Source organism: Lissotriton vulgaris, chromosome 10 (assembly GCF_964263255.1).
Source record: "Lissotriton vulgaris chromosome 10, aLisVul1.2, whole genome shotgun sequence".
Lineage (NCBI taxonomy): Eukaryota > Metazoa > Chordata > Amphibia > Caudata > Salamandridae > Lissotriton > Lissotriton vulgaris.
Genome location: NC_141698.1, coordinates 859,117,928 through 859,134,283, shown reverse-complemented (window position 1 = coordinate 859,134,283; position 16,356 = coordinate 859,117,928). Strand labels below are relative to the sequence as shown.

Below are 16,356 nucleotides of genomic sequence, written 5' to 3'. Positions count from 1 at the left end.
TTAAACATTTGGTAGAACGACTGTTCAGGATAATGTTTGCGGGGTTAAAACAGGCAATAACCACCTGTCTGCATATTCGGATAACACGTGGATTAAAAAGCGCTCTTACGAAGAAACTCCCTTCACTTACGAGGCTAGGGCAAAAACAAACTGAGCCTGCAATGCCCTCCTCTGCCATACCAAATAACCTGCATGTGTGCGGATCCACACCCCGAAGTCAGGGCAAGGTATGCTTTAGTCTAGGAAGAGGACAGCAGCAGATCCGTATACATTTTTTCTTTAACTGCACGGAACATCCAACCTCCAAGAAAGCTTGTGGATTAAGGGATTTATAGCCATTCAGAATTATCCAACCCTGTGATCTACTTGATAAAGCGGCCTTATCGCTGGCTGCAGAAATGTCGTTCATTACATGGTTTATTGATTTTCTGAAAAACCCATAGGAGGATGTTAGGTCCCATAATGTTCCTATGCCCAAGGCATCAATGGCAGAGTCTACGTACAGGAGCATTTTGGCTTTGAGATTTCACACCAAAGAGCCTTCTCCAGAGGATTGGCTGATGAACACTATTTTCTGCCAGGTTTTAATGTAATCTCCCTTCCTGATAATTAATTGATTGACCAGTCTAAACTGTAGCCGGATTTAAGCAGAAGAGGTGTGTGTGCGTGTGTGTGTGTGTGTGTGTGTGTGTGTGTGTGGGCGGGAGAGCGGAGGGGGGTTGGGGTAAAAGAGAGGCCGGTAATTTTTTATCACAAATGTTTTCAGAACCACCCTACATCGTAAAGTTTCACTTATGTTGTAACTTAGTTTTGCCTCAAATCTTAACCTCAAATGAAACCTCACGCAAACAAAGGGAAAGCAGGTTATTAAGTGATATGGCCGTGTGGAACATGTAACTTTCCCAAAAGTATACATTTTATGCAACATACCCGCATCAATTAAACAGTCCACAAAAATCTCCTGTTCAGTAGGGGGTGGTGGTCTCCTCGGTTTATTAAAACAACTATCAAACAAGGAAATTCCGAACTTGACCCTCCTGCTCAGCATGTTCTCCGTAGAAATACTTAAAAACTAAGCAATCCATACTTCCCCAATTCACTCTCAGGCTATTAAAAATAATGTCTACCCTATTAAATATTTGCGAACCAGCAACGGGCCCTAGTCGTGAAATATATTGTAGTGTTGATGTTGGAATAACCACAATTAAGGAATGCAAGAAAAGCTTTCAACATGAACAGCAGCCTGTTTCTCGTCTTCGAACTGAGAACTACGAGTCATTTCTTTCGATTAAACCATAAATGGAAATTTATTTTCCTACTGTAAAAATACACCTGAGTAAAATTTGTTTGCGAACAGGAGTTTAAAAAAAATTGCATTGATGTAGCATATTTTGCATTGTTTCTCCGAACAGACATTCTTATTTTTATTTGCATTGCTAGTGGCAAAGTTTTGCACCGCAGTGTAAATAGTTAATAGCATTGTTTGTATTTTTCTTCATCCTATATCTATTAAATGTTAATATATTTTGTTAATTCCTGATTTAGTTGGTTACAGCTTAGTTGGTTCAAGTAATCAATTCCTATCCAGCGTTCATCGCGGTCGGGGTTAGATGAGGTCAAGCAGCAGTGTATAAACTTTCATCTTCTGAACTTTCTCTACAGCTGGGATGTAGGTACCAGCTGGACCATCTCGTGAAAGTTCTGGAACAAGTTCCTGATCAGCTTTTCTGCGTCAGTACTGGGACAGGATTTCCAGGCTGTGCAAGCCATAACAAACCTAGCAGAGCACAAACATGAAAAAGTGAATTAGCTTTAAGCAATGTATGTAAATACATATATACTACAGACTGGAGTTATAGGCTCCCAAAAGGCAGATACGATTAATAGGCGACTGTCTTCAAGTTTTAAAATGGTCTAAATAGCTCAGCTCTACATAAAACTGCCTGGTTCATATATTTTTTTTTCCAATAGGGATCCAGTCGGCTGCAAGAAGAAAGCAGATAATAAAGTGCAAATTCGGAACAATGGGCAATTAGGGTTGTTTGGTTCTACTAATGGGAGGTGATACCCTTCAGTAACGAGGTCTAGCAGCCCGATTTAGATGTCGGCTCAGCATTCTGGAACACTGGCGCCTGCATTTCAACGTGAGAGCAGAGGCACATTTCCAGCATGGGCGGCCCCTCTATTAGAGTGGAGGAGCACTGTCCCCTGCCCCCACCACCACACTCAAATAAAACGGGCTTAGAACCTGTTTTATTATGGTTTTATTTTAATCCCAATGGACCTGCCTCCAGGACTCTGAGGAGTCTTGGGGCGGGTCCAGGGGATGACACTGTGGTGGGGAAGTTGTAGCGCACTCCCTTTCCTGCACATGGCTGTTTGGCCGGCCGTCTCAGGCTACGTTGCTGGGGCTGGAGAGAGCAGGCACAAGCTCTCAGTCTGCCTGGCAGTACAAAATCCGAGCACTTAAGCTAATCCGGACGCTGCTTTCATGTAGCGTCAGTATTCGCCGCAGTGCACTTCGGGAGCCTGCGCCTAGAAGAAGCCTGGAGGAGCACAATGCAGGAGGTGGCACCGATCAGGTACGTTTAAAAAAAATTATAATTATTTTGTCCCACGACCACCCCCAGCTCCCTCCACCGGCCCGCCCCGCCACCTAGGCAGGGGACTTGACGCCACTGATTTCCATACTAGCAGCTCAGACACCTAAAATTCCACCAGCGAACTCTTCAATATCTGAGGTGTAGCAAAAAATGTTCTGCGGAAGCCAATACTAACAAGTACTTAATTTGTGCCAGTGGTTGGCTGCTATAGGCACCCGTACACATTTTTGGTGACCAGAACTTATTTTCATCACCAAAACTTGACAGGCAGCAAGAGAGAAAAAGGCAGACAAGGGAAAAAAGAGGAAGACATACAACAATGATAAAGGAAGAAAGCAGGGGTTAACAAGTAATGACAAAGTGAATAGGTCTCACCTATGTGAGAGCTTTTAACATTGCAAATGCCTTCTGGCCATGTTGTGGAGCAGCATGGCTGCTGTTCCTCATGTCTAACTTAGCTGCGTAAAGTAGAGTGGAGGAGAATGGCCTTGAGGGGAGTAATGTAAAGTTGAGTGGGGTATGTAAGAGTAGTTTAGCGGAGAGTGGGGGTACAGTAGAGTAGCATGGAGTGGTGCACAGTAGAGTAGCATAGAGTAGAGTGGAATACAGTGGAGTGGGGTACAGTGGGGTGGAGTAAAGAGACGTAGAGTAGAACGATGAAGAGTAGAGTAGACTGGCATGCAAGGCATTGGCACGTTAAGTGGCATAGAATAGAGTGGCATGGAGTATTGTGATGGAATATAATGGAATTGCATGAAGTGGAGTGGCGTAAAGCAGAATGAAGTAGAGAACAGGGGCTTGGAGGACTGACAGATAGGAGTGGGGTAAAGTAGCATAGAGTGGAGTGGCGTAGAGTGGAGTATAGTATAGTATAGTAAAGTTGCATAAAGTATAGTGGCATAAAGTATAGTAAAGCAGAGTGGCTTGGAGTAGAGTAGAGTGGAGTGACACACAGAGTGTTGTGGCATTTAGTGGAGTGGTGGTGAGTAGAGTCGAGTGGCGTATGGTGGAGTATTCTAGAGTGTAGTGACGTACAGTAGATTAGTTTTTCGCAAAGTAGAGTTGTTTTGCATAAACTACAACTCTGGTGTAGTTCTACAAGGTTTGCTTTCCCACACACTGTTACACAGGAGAACTTTTGTTCAAGGCACTAACACTGAATGTAAAAGGCAGGTTAATGTAGCCCCGCAGAATGCCACCCAATACATTGATGAAGTGGAATCATTGCTTTTGGGTTATTAACAATCCCTACACCGGCATCTGGGGCACCGTGGTACTGGAAACAGACTAAGTTAGCTCTTTACTATATCACACACAGAAATGATACTAAAGAGAATAGATACATTTAACTATAAGCATTTATTGCAACAGGACAAACCAGTTTCTTAGCACATCCAATACAATCATACAGAATATCATAAAAACAGCAAATAGGCATGTTGCGAACATCGAGAACAAAATGAACACAGGTTCTACATGACATTTTAACTAACACCCTAAAATCTACTTCAATGAATTACACTAGGAGAATGAGAGTAGAACCTCTAGGAGAATGAGAGTAGAACCTCTAGGAGAATGAGAGAAGAACCTGCAATCTAAACTTTCTTAGAAAGAAGCAATGCACTGCATACCTTGTTGACAGCCAAAGCTGTGGTTATCGGAGGCGTGAAGGCAGTGTTCCCAGCGAGAGGAAAACACATGCCGTAGTAGCATTTTTACTCCTGGTATCAACTCGTTATTTGTTATCAAGTGCAATGCAGCATCTTCTTGGTGCACTGGCAGCGGTCAAGACAGTCTTGAGCAGCATCTTGTGCAATAATTTGGGCGAAGGAATTCTCCTGACAAGTGGTCAAGGGACAGTCCTTATATATTAAATCTTACTGGAAACTGGAATTTCTGACATACATTTGGAGATGTCTGACATAGATTATGTGTATCAAGGTGTGCTTCCCGGACATATTTTTATGAACATTTAAGGTAATTGGAAGCTAATTCAGGCTACATTATTTTGGCTCTATGTCTGTTTGCGCTCTTATTAGACCTTGATATTGTGATAACTAGACACTTGTCCCAGACTTGATGTCACGTCAGGAGTGATATTTATGTAATTGTCTGAATTACATGACACTAACAGTTCTTGGAATGATAAGGTCAGACGGCATCTGCATCAATGGCAGACAGGACAACGATTCTGCATAAATTGAGTAAAATTGCGACTTCCATTACAGAAATTTGAGAAACTGGCGACTCCCATTACCTAGGATGGAGTCAGGCCTACTTAAAATGAAGTCAGACCTTAGGTGATTTACGTCAGAGTGGCTTACAATGGTGTAGAGGAGAGTGGCGTAGAGTAGAATGGCATAGAGTGGCGTAGAGGGGCTTAGAGTGGAGTGGTGTAGAGCGGAGTGGCGTGGAGTGGCACAGATCAGAGTAGAGTGGCGTAGAGTGGGGTATAGTACAATAGTATAGAGTAGAGTGGTGTACAGTGGAGTGGCATTGAGTAGAGTGGTGAAGAGTAGAGTCTGGCGTAGACTGGTGAGAGATAGAGTAAGTGGCTTAGAGTGGAGGGGCGTACAGTAGAGTGGCGCAGAGTGGAGTTGTTGAGTACAGTTGTTTTGCATGAAATACAACTCTGGTGTGCTTCTACAAGGTTTGCTTTCCCGCTCACAGTGACACGTTTGGACTTTGGTACAAGGCACCAATGGTAAATGAAAACGACAGGTTATTGTAGCCACCCAGCCGCTTCAATATATAGCTAACAATATATTTGTTAAAGTGGAATCATTGCTTTCGAGTTGCCAACAATCCGTAAACCAGGATTTAGGGCATCATGTTACTGGAAACATACCTATTTCGCTCTTTACAATATTACACACACAAATGATATGTTGTAAACAACAAGAATAAAATTAACATTTCGAACCTAGTTAAAATGTCATCTAAGACTTTACACCCCAAAGGAAAATGCTTCTTACCAGTATGCATCTGTTCTTGGCCTGTAGACCTCCAGATTTCTACACTTTGCATTAGATCGCCACCTGGTGTTGGTCTCGGATGATTGCGTGTTGTTGTCGTCTTGGAAGAAGTCTTTGTAGTCACGAGATAGGTGACTCCTCCCTTGGACGATAGTGCGCATGGGCATCGGCTCCATCCTTAGATTGTTTTTCGCCATGATGGGAGATGATGGAGTTAGTAGAAAAAAATAAAGGATGTCCATGCATGTATATTTAATTAAGAGACAACTGGAACAGGTACAGGTCCCAGGGAGGTGGGAGGGCGTGTAGAAATCTGCAGCTCTTCATGCCAAGAACATATGCATACTGGTAAGTAGCATTTTCCGTTTGAGGCATTTGAGCTGCAGATTCTACACTTTGCATCGATTGTGCAGCAGTGTCTCCCCTAGCGGTGGTCACCTGTATCCGTTGCAGTAGTTTGAAAGAGAGTTTTGGGGACAGCTTGGCCTACTGCAGCTTGCTGCTTGGCTTGCACATCAACACAATAGTGTTTAGTGAAGGTGTGTGTTGTAGACCATGTTGCTGCCTTGCAGATGTCTTCTAGTGGAACAAGAGAGAGTTCTAGCAGTGTGGTGAACCACGGTTGGCGTGCCCATGTCGGAGCTACCAGGGTCAGTTTGAGAGACTGTTGTCAGACCTTGCGTACCACTAGTGGCATTAGTGGGATTGGAGGAAAAGCGTACGTAAATCTGCCTGGCCAGTTCATCCATATCGCATTGATCTTGGACAACGGGTGTGGAAACCTGGCGGTGAAGGTTGGGCATTTTGCGTATTAGTGTGTGGCAAACAGGTCTATGTCTGGATGACCCCACTTGTGAAAGAATGGTTGAAGAACTTTCAGATGTAGTTCCCATTCGTGAATCTGTTGTGTCTGTCGACTTAACAGATCGGCTATCTGATTGTGAACTCCTGGAAGGTGTTCTGCAAGCAGATTTATCTTTTGTGGAATGGCCCATCTCCAAATGTTTTGTGCGAGGTGGGACAGCTGCAGGGAAAGTGTGCCTCCTTGTTTTTGTATGTAGTACATGGCTGTCAAGTTGTCCGTCCGGATTTAGACAGCTTTGTTCTGTATGTTCATTTGGAAGGACGCCAGTGCTAGGAAAATTGCCAGCAACTCTAGGTGATTGATGTGAAGCACCTGTTGTTGAGAGGTCAATCTTCCCTGAGTTGTGTGGTGGAGCAGATGTGCTCCCCATCCTATCAGGGATGCATCTGCTGTCAGTACTATCTGTGGAACTGGCTCTAGGAAAGGCCGCTCTTTGGATACGTTTTTGGTGTTGCACCACTGCAGAAAGCGATGTGTGTGGCTGTTCACCAACACCAGATCTGTTAGTTGTCCTTGTGCCTGATTCCACCGATGTGCTAGACATTTCTGTAATGGGCGCATTTGCAGTCTTGCATATGGTACAATAAAAATGCAAGATGCCAACATGCCTATTAGTTGCATGAACACTCTAGCTGGGAGAGAGTGTTGGTTTTGAAACCTTGTAACTGAGGCTTGAATGCTCTGTATCCTGGCTGGACTGGGATAAGCTAGAGCTGCATTGGTGTTTATGGAAGCCCCTAGGCATTGATGTACATGAGAGGGCTGGACATGTGACTTGGTGTAGTTGATTGTAAACCCCAAGTCGTGCAGTGTTTGAATTGTGTGAGATGTGTGTTGAACACACTGATTGAACGACTTGGCTTTTATGAGCCAATCGTCTAAGTATGGGAAGACGTGGATATGTTTTCTTCTGAGATGGGCTGCTACTACTGCTAGGCACTTTGTAAACACTTGTGGTGCAGTTGTGACCCCGAATAGAAGGACTTTGAACTGATAGTGTTGTCCTTCTAGTACAAATCTGAGATACTTCCTGTGAGAAGGATGTATGGGAATTTGGAAGTAGGCGTCCTTGAGGTCTAGTGTGATTAGGAAACCACCTTGTTGCAACAATGGGAGCACTTGTTGTAAAGTGATCATTTGAAAATGATCTCATTGTATATACAGATTGAGAGGCCTTAGGTCTAGAATTGGTGTTACTGTTTCGTCCTTTTTGGGTATTAGAGAATAGAGAGAGTTCACCCCTGTTCCTTGATGTTTTAACGGAACTAGCTCTATTGCATTTTTTTGCAGCAATGAGAGAACTTCTTGTTGGAGCAGCGTTAGATGTTCTGTGGACATTGGACGCTGTCTGGGTGGCATATGTGGAGAGGTAGCTGTAAGCTCTAGGCAGTAACCATACTGGATAATTTGTCTTAGCCACTTGTCTCTTGTGATGGAATTCCAGACAGGTAGGAACTGTGTTATTCTCCCTCCTACAGGAGTGTTATGCTGTTGGGGGAGCTGAAGGAAGTCACTGTTTAGTGGTGGAAGAGGATCGATTGTTGATATTACCTCAACCTCTTCCCTTATTGGTATTCCCTCTGTAACCTCCTCTAAAATATCCTCTATTGGAGATGTTTGCGTATTGTTTTTAAAGGAAGTTGAATTGTCTCCTCCAGTTTGTTTGGAGCCTCCTCTATAAAAGGAGCGACGAAAGGAGCCTCTTGGTTGAGAGGACTGCAAAGTTCCCACAGATTTTGCAGTATCAGTGTATTTTTTCATTTTTTTCAAATGCTACGTCTACCTCTGGACCAAACAATGGTTGTTGGTTGAATGGTTGATTTAAGATGGTTGTTTGCACCTCTTGCTTAAACCCTGAAATGCGTAGCCACACATGTCTTCTCAGGAGGACGCTAGTGTTTATTGCTCTAGATGCAGTGTCTGCTACTTCAAGAGCGCACTTGATTGAGGCATTTGAAATAAGCTTACCCTCATGTATAAGGCCATTTGCCTGTGCCTTATATTGGTCAGTTAGATGTTGTAAAAGGGTTTCTAACTGGTCATAATGAACCCTGTTGTATCTTGCGAGGAGGGCTTGTGAGTTAGCTATACGCCATGTATTGCTAGCTTGTGCAGCTATCCTTTTGCCTGAAGCATCTATTATTTTTGATTCCTTATCAGGAGGTGGTGCCTCACCTGATGTCTTTGAATTTGCTCTTTTTCTAGCGTTTGAAACGACTAAGGGTAGCTGACCTTTAATTTAAGCAGGATCTCCAGGAGCGGACATGTACTTTTTTTCTATTCTCGGGTTTATGATTCCAGCTCGTACAGGATCTTTAATCACTTCTGGGGCATGCTTAATGATCCCCTTTAATCATGGGTAATAATTGAACAGATTTTTGTGTGTTCAAAAGTGTCTAACAAAAAATCTTCCTCTGCCTCATCTGAGTGCATTGTTACATTATGATAGATGGCAGCCCTATTAAGTAGATGTCCAAACCCAATATCCTCAGGAGGTGGTTTGGATGGATATGGATGTTGGTCAGGGATATCTGGTACATCTTGTGGGTTTGGATATTCCCAGTCTGGTACATCAGAAGGGTATGGAAAGGGCTCATCTGGGTCTCCCCCATCCCCTATATTATACTCATCTTCATTCTGAGTAAGTGTCTGTGGAGGTGAAGATTGAGGTGGAAAAATTTGTGGTGGATGAGCAGGTGAACTTTGAGGTGAAATGTTAAAAGGAATAGAAGGTGAAAGAGGAAGTAAAGGAGAAGAAGGGTGGATAGGTGATGTCGCAGAATTCTTCTTCTTGACAGGCACTGGAGTTGATGGTGCTGTATCTATCTTCCTCTTTCTATGTGCATAGTAGAAACATGTCCTGTTTCTAGATCTATGTATATCCTTTTTTGCAAAGGATCAGGTCGAAAAAGCTCTTCTTCTTGAGAAATTGCTTTTGGCGCCGATTTTTTCGGCTCCGGCCTGGTTTCTGCTTGTCTTTAGCCTTAGGAGTTGTTGTATAGTCCTTTGGCGTAGTTTTCGGCACCGAAGGTATTGTTTTCGGAGTCGAGGACTGGTTTTAGGGCATGGAGGTATCGGAAGTAGGCTTTGTAGGTTTCGGCACTGAATATTTTGGGTTGGAAGCTGTTTTGGTCGCCTTGGAAGCGCCGGAAACAGGCTTCATTTGTTTCAGTGCTGTCTTGTCTTTAGGAGTCGACGGTTTCTGAGTGTTTTTCGGAACCGGGAGTTCTTTTGGGCCGAGGGAGCTGGTAGTATCGGTACGTGCGGTTTGCTCGGTATGGAGCTACCGGAAGGCTTTAATGCGGGGCTTTCGAAGCAATGTCTCGATCTCGACTGGGCCCCGAAGGCGGAGTTTTGACCTTAGCCTTTGGTTTAGGGGTTGGGGCTGAGGCAGGGCAGCCGTACTCACGCGTTGACCTGATGGTATGGTATGGTATGGAGTCATCGGAGTCGTCTGCCTCAGATATGATTTGGAGATCATCGGAATCTTCCTCGGGGACACATGGACATTCGTCGAAGATATCCACAGGTTCCGGAGCTGATCTCTGCATGTTGCGTCGACGGCCCCTCCGATCTCGAATGGTCTTCTTGGATCGAAAGGATGCACAAGCTAAGCAGCTCGGTTCGTCATGTTCAGGTGATAAACACAGGTTACCCACCTCGTGATGGTCGCTGCGTGGAAATTTTTCTCCACACACAGGGCATTTTTTGAATGGTGTCCTTTCCATGAGTTGTAGGCCTCACCACGTGGGTAGGTCCAACGTCCCGCGTCGACGACCAGAATCGAACTGATGAAGTCGAGTCTATGTATATTGATGTTGAAGTTTGTTTTTAGAAAGTTTTGCGCTTCGAAGTCTTTGAAAAGTAGATTTTCAAACAGGAGCGGAAAAGTTGCATCCAAACCCAGTGGCGGAAAAAAAATAATCTAAGGATGGAGCCGATGCCCATGCGCACTATCGTCCAAGGGAGGAGTCACCTATCTCGTGACTACAAAGACTTCTTCCAAGACGACAACAATATGCAATCATCCGAGCCCAACATCAGGTGGCGATCTAATGCAAAGTGTAGAATCTGCAGCTCATATGCCTCAAACACATATTTCTATGTGCTAAAATAAAAGAACATGGAGAGTAGAACTTGCAGTCTAGACTTTCTTAGGAAGAAGCAAGGCACTGCACGCCTTGCTGACAGCCAAAGCAGTGGTTATCAGACAGGCGTGAAGGCAGTGCGAAAGGAAAACACATGTCTTGGTAGCGTCCTACACTACAGTGGTGGCAATATGTCTGTGTTTGCTCTTTCTTAGTGGTGCAGAGTGAAGTGGTTTAGAGTACAGTGCAATAGAGTGGAATGGTGTAGAGTGGCTTAGAGGGCCGTACAGGGGCATTTTGTGGAGTTGAGTAGAGTGGAATAGGATAGAGCAGAGTGGCATAGGGAGGGATAGAGTAGAGCGGAGTGGCATTAAGTGTGGTGGTGTAGAGTAGACTGATGCAGAGGGGAGTGACGTACACTGGAGTGGCATAGAGTGGAGTGGAGTAGAATGGTGTGGAGTAAAGTGGCGTACAATTGAGTGGTATGGCAGACAGTAGAGTAGACAGTAGAGATGCTTAGACTGGAGTGGTGTAGAGTAAAGTGGAGAGGCATAGAGTAACGTGGCATAGAGTATCGTGACGCAGAGCGGCATGACATAACAGAGAGGCGTGACATAACAGAGAGGCGTGACATAACAGAGAGGTGTGACATAACAGAGAGGCGTGGCATAGGGTAACAGAGTCAAGTAGAGAGGTTTGGAGTAGAGTGGTGTGGCGTACCGTAGAGTAGCACAGAGTAGAGTGGAGTAGAATGGCTTAGAGTGGAGTGGCATAGAGTGGCTTAGAGCAGATTTGCTTAGAGTGGTGTAGAGTAGAGTGGCGTAGAGTAGACTTGAGTAGCTAAGAATGTTGAGTGGAGAGGCGTAGAGTGGAGAGGCATAGCATGTAGTAGAGTGGAGAGGTCTACAGAGGAGTGGGTATTGTGAAGTGGTGTACAGTGGAGAGTTGGGGAGCGGCATGCAGTGGGGTGTCAGAGTGGAGTGTCATGGAGTGAAGTGGTGCAAAGCTGAGTGGCATAAGGTGGCATAGAGTGGAGGGGATTGTAGTAGAGTGGTGTGGAGTAAAATGGCGCATAGTGGCATGGTATAGAGTAGGGTAGCACCGAGTACAGTGGAGTGGAGTGGCTTACAGTGAAGTGGATTAGAGTAGAGTGGCATAGAGTGCTGTGGCATGGCGTAGATTGGAATGGAGTGGCATAGAGCAGAATGGAGTTATGTATACTAGAGTAGCATAGAGTGAAATGGCAGAGAAAATGGTGTAGAGTAGAGTGGCATGGGGTGGGGTGGACTGTAGTAGAGGGGCGTGGCATACAGGAGAGACGCATGGGGTGGCATTGAGTGGAGTGACTCAGAGTGGAGTGGCATAGAGTAGAGATGAGTAGAATAGAGTGGCGTAGAGTGGCATTGAGTGCCGTAGGTAGCGTTGTGTGGAGTGGAGTAGAATGGAATATCAAAGAGTAGAGTGGCTTTGGGTAGTGTAGTGTAGAGTGCCATAGAGTGGAGTTGAGGGAAGTGGAGCACAGCAGCGTAGCGTAGAGTGGCACAGTGTAGATTGTCAGAGTAGAGTGGCACAGAGTGGAGTGGCTTAGAGTTGAGTGGCATAGAGTCGCGTAGAGTGGAGCAGAGTGGCTTGGAGAGAATGGCATAGAGTGGTGCAGAGTAGGTGCTAAGCGTAGAATGGCATAGAGTAGAGTGGCATAGAATAGAGTGATGTAGAGTAGAGAAGAATGGAGTAGAGTGGCGTGGAGGAGAACAGAGTGGCATAGACTGTAGTGGCATAGAGTGGCGTGGAGTGAAGTGACGAAGTTGAGTGGCATATAGTGCCTTGGAGTGGAGTAAAGCAACGTGGAGTAGCATGGAGCGGAGCAGAGTAACGTAGAGTAAAGTGGATTGGCATACAGTGAGGTGAACTGTAGTAGAATGGCACGAGGTAGAGGGGTGTGGAGAGCTGATTTTCCTCATGCCTCCTAATTACCTGATCCCATTCACTGGTCTGTGCAAGGAGCACGCCATAATACCCTGCAAGGGCTTTATAATAATTTTTGCGGATCTTGGTGGTGGGCTACCACCAAGCAGTTTTATATGTCGTGGAGGGCTGCACCAAGCGCAGCAGCCTCCCTGCAACACTACAAAAATACACAGGAAGTCTTCAAGCAAATTGAATCCACAACTCCAGGAGAGCTTACCATATTTTAACATCACTCTAAGCTGCAGCTGTAGGCTCTTCAACTGGAAAGCTGCATCAAGCGCAGCAGCCTCCCAGCAACATTAAAAACAAAATAAAAACACAGCAAGTCTCCAGGGTCATTGAATCCACAAACCCAGGAGAGCTTACCATATTTTTAAAGCACTCCAATCAGCAGCTGTATGCTTTTTAACTTGCAGCAGGGACTCCTTGTGTTTGATACTATGGCTGCACTTTGTGGCTTGAAAATGTTTTTATTTTTAAGACACATTTTTTATGTTTGTTTTGTATAGAATGCTTTTTTGAAAATATTTTGTGACAGTCAATATATTTATTACACTGCAATGGGTGAATTTGTGAAATATACACTGGACTACAGTTATTAGTGACTTTTTGACAAAGCCAATAGGTCTGTTTTATATATGTTGATTTGCCGACCCCTTGATAAATCCTATTGGTCTGCTGATCCTTTGACAAAGCCAGTAGGTCTGCCCTACTTACTTTTATTTGCCAAACCACCTACTTTGTGCTAATTTATACCAAACTGTACTGCTATTTCAAGCAATACATTTGGAAAACACCAGCGCTAATATGTCAGCTTAAAAAATGGTACAGCTATTCCAAATAAACAAATAACCTTCACTAGAGAAACTTCAGTTTCGTCTCTTGGACATCTGTCGAGTAAGGCGCCACATATTACTATATATTGAGTTACAAATCAGTGCACACAGCATCAGAATCATAAGGTGCAAAGTCTTTTGATTATTTTAATAAATATTGAAAATATGTCTTACCTATCATCCCTAATGCGATAAAACATCCCATACCCATCAGGAATCATTGGGACAACACCTCCATGAACTGTCGTATAGCCAACCAAACTAGTCGAAAGGACAAAGTTACCCCCTCCTCCGCTGTGAAACAAATGAAGAAGAATCCTTTAGTAAACTAGGAAAGATGTAATGAAGTTACAATTATTTTGGCTCAACAATGCTACTTAGTCAAAAGTAATAGAGTAGTTATTCAGTTCTGATAATTCCTGCACAGGGTTAAAAGCAGTAATAGAATAAAAACTTGCAAATGTATTAAAAAAATAAAATAAATGAAGACCACTAAGTGTCCTACCATGTCAGTCAAAGCAGTATCTTTGTTGGAGATACCACTCCACTAAATTCAGGTGTCCTTGATTTCACCACAACCAGAAGAACTGGGTGCAGTTAAATCAGGACTGAATCCACCTACCAAAATACAGGTGGCACTCTGTAGCGACAGGGTAATTTTAGTCTATTTTTAGACTAGTGGCGACTATAATTTACTACCATTTCAGTCCTGGTTGCATTTGCGTTCATTTGTAGGGCTTAACTATGTGCTTTGACAGGGTTTAGTGCCCTTTTCCGTTTTTTCGTGCCTACAGGCCCGAAAGCTAGAGAGAAGCCATTTTGTATCTCTGCCTCGGCTGTCCGAGGCACTTGCAGGGTAAAGGTAATGTTTAGAATTCATCCTGTTGTTCGCTAGAGAGGAACCGGTCAAGACTGGGCCTTATCGAAGGAATGTGTTTGTCTCCCCGTCTCTAGACGGAATACGCAGGTGGCCACTGAGGAGGGCGAAGGGGGCCGGGGACTGGTACAGGAATTCGGTGCGAGTCGGCCTAATGCCGGAATTTTCCATAGAGAAAGTGAGCTCTATATTATCAAGAAGCGAGTAGAGTAGAGAGAGAGAGCACTGTGTTGAGAAGACCGAAGAAGTTGGTCTGAAGGCTGGTGCATAAAGATTGATACCATCAGCTAATCGAAATCCTGACGTGAAGAAGGAGAGTGATCGAAAGTCCTGTAGTGCATCATACAGGAGTAGCAGAGACTAAGACCAGAAGAGGGTTAGAGTATTCTGGAACCATGGCAGCATAGACGAGGCATAGTGGTGCAGACGTGTATTCGTGAGCCATAGAGAAGAGAGCAGAGTCCCAAGCGCATAGAAGAGAACGAGCGAGAGAGAGGGATCAGCTCCGCTGCGGAGAAGGAAAGACACACGTCTAAGGTGAGGCATTCTGAGCTTAGTGTAGAATGCATTTAACTATTCATCTTCATTCCCCTTTTTAGAATATAGGTATCAACTAACTTAGTTTATTTATCTTTTGCTCATTCTGTCATGTTTGATTGTAGAATAAAGATTTAATGACCAAGATCTTTGAATGTTGTTTTCATGAAGGAGATTAACCTTTCCTTTTAACCAGGTGCTGATATACAGAAGGATGGGATATGCACTTCTGCAAAGGTAACTGATGATTGGGGGAGAGTGTGAACTTCATTTGGGAAATAAATCTTAAAGGTGAACCCCTATTAGTTATCCCCATTAGTGTAGATCGTCCGGTGACGTTAAAGATATCGTCGGGTGAGGTTAAAGATATCGTCGGGTCACATTAAAGATATCGTCAGGTGACATTAAAGAGATCGTCGGGTGACGTTAAAGAGATCGTCGGGTGACGTTAAAGAGATCGTCGGGTGACGTTAAAGAGATCGTCGGGTGACGTTAAAGATATCGTCGGGTGACGTTAAAGATATCGTCGGGAGACGTTAAAGAATATAAAATGAGGTAAATATAGGATAAGATATGGAGCCCATTAGGTATTAGTGATATGTTTGACTATACAGGCATGTAAATAGCTTCTTTTCACTTTCTCAGGTGAGTATTCTATGTGTCTTGTAAATAGTGGCCTGAGAAGAGTGTCGTTACGTGACGACTGGGTTAGCCACGGATGGTGAGCTGCCTGTCATGAGAATCCGGTCGTTACACACTCATAGCTGGAAAATGGCCTGGTAAGGAGAGAAGACAAGTGAAAACAAACGCAGTAAGTCCAGGACTATGTTACTCCCCATTTTCAGGCACTGTAATGGTCGATAGATAAAGCCAAAATCAGGTGGAACTCATGGCTGGAGAACGGCCTGGTAATAAAGGAAGACGAGTAAACAGATACACAAAGTCCATGCCCGCTTGTTCTTTCCCATTACCAGATCATTATTTAGTAATGGCATTATAATGGTGGGAATATAACACACTTCACTGGTAATTCTGGGTTCAGTTATTTCCTCGCAATTAACGTGCCACTCATGACAGTCCTTTAGGTGACATAATTATGAGCAAACAAAGACAGTGCTTCATTTACACTAGATTTATACATGGCAATGGTTTGCCTGGACTCTGGACAGGGGTGGAAATGGGGATATTGGCGTGCCTCTGCGCTCCCTTGTAATAAATGTCTGAGAGGCAGGTGGTGTAACCTAGTCGGAAGGAGGTTACCACCTACCGCCACCAAAGTATAAATAGGGACCTTAATGTTATTATTAAAGAATGACCCTTAAGGATTGGCATCGAAGCACAGCTGGGTTGCATTCAGCAGCCCAGCTGAGACCCCAATGATGAAGCATGCCTCCAACTACGTTGGTGGATGAGGAGTCTTTTTACAAATCCATTGAACGTCTGTACTCGGTTATATCATATTGAGTCAATAGAAGTGTAATGATTACCTGTGGGTTCTTCCACGTTGTTTCTATTGAAATGTATAATACCAAAAGACATGAGGAGCCTTACAGGAAAAAATTTAAATCTATTGCAACCAACTGGATGCATAACTGTAGAGTGTGGGA

At 44.1% G+C, this 16,356-nt stretch overlaps 1 protein-coding gene across 4 annotated transcripts in view; it reads right to left on the bottom strand.

The window, feature by feature from the left end:
- Positions 1-1,278: 1,278 nt before the first annotated feature.
- LOC147688908 (peroxisomal carnitine O-octanoyltransferase-like) overlaps positions 1,279-16,356 on the bottom strand; it is a 407,404-nt gene continuing 392,326 nt past the window's right edge. For all 4 annotated transcript variants that reach the window (XM_086941806.1, XM_086941805.1, XM_086941808.1 and 1 more), the window contains 2 exons: positions 13,510-13,629; positions 1,279-1,777 (listed from right to left, as the gene is read on the bottom strand). In XM_086941806.1, the coding sequence (XP_086797932.1) occupies positions 1,657-1,777; positions 13,510-13,629 (241 nt within the window). In that variant the 3' untranslated portion in view covers positions 1,279-1,656. The remainder of the gene's footprint in view (positions 1,778-13,509; positions 13,630-16,356) is intronic.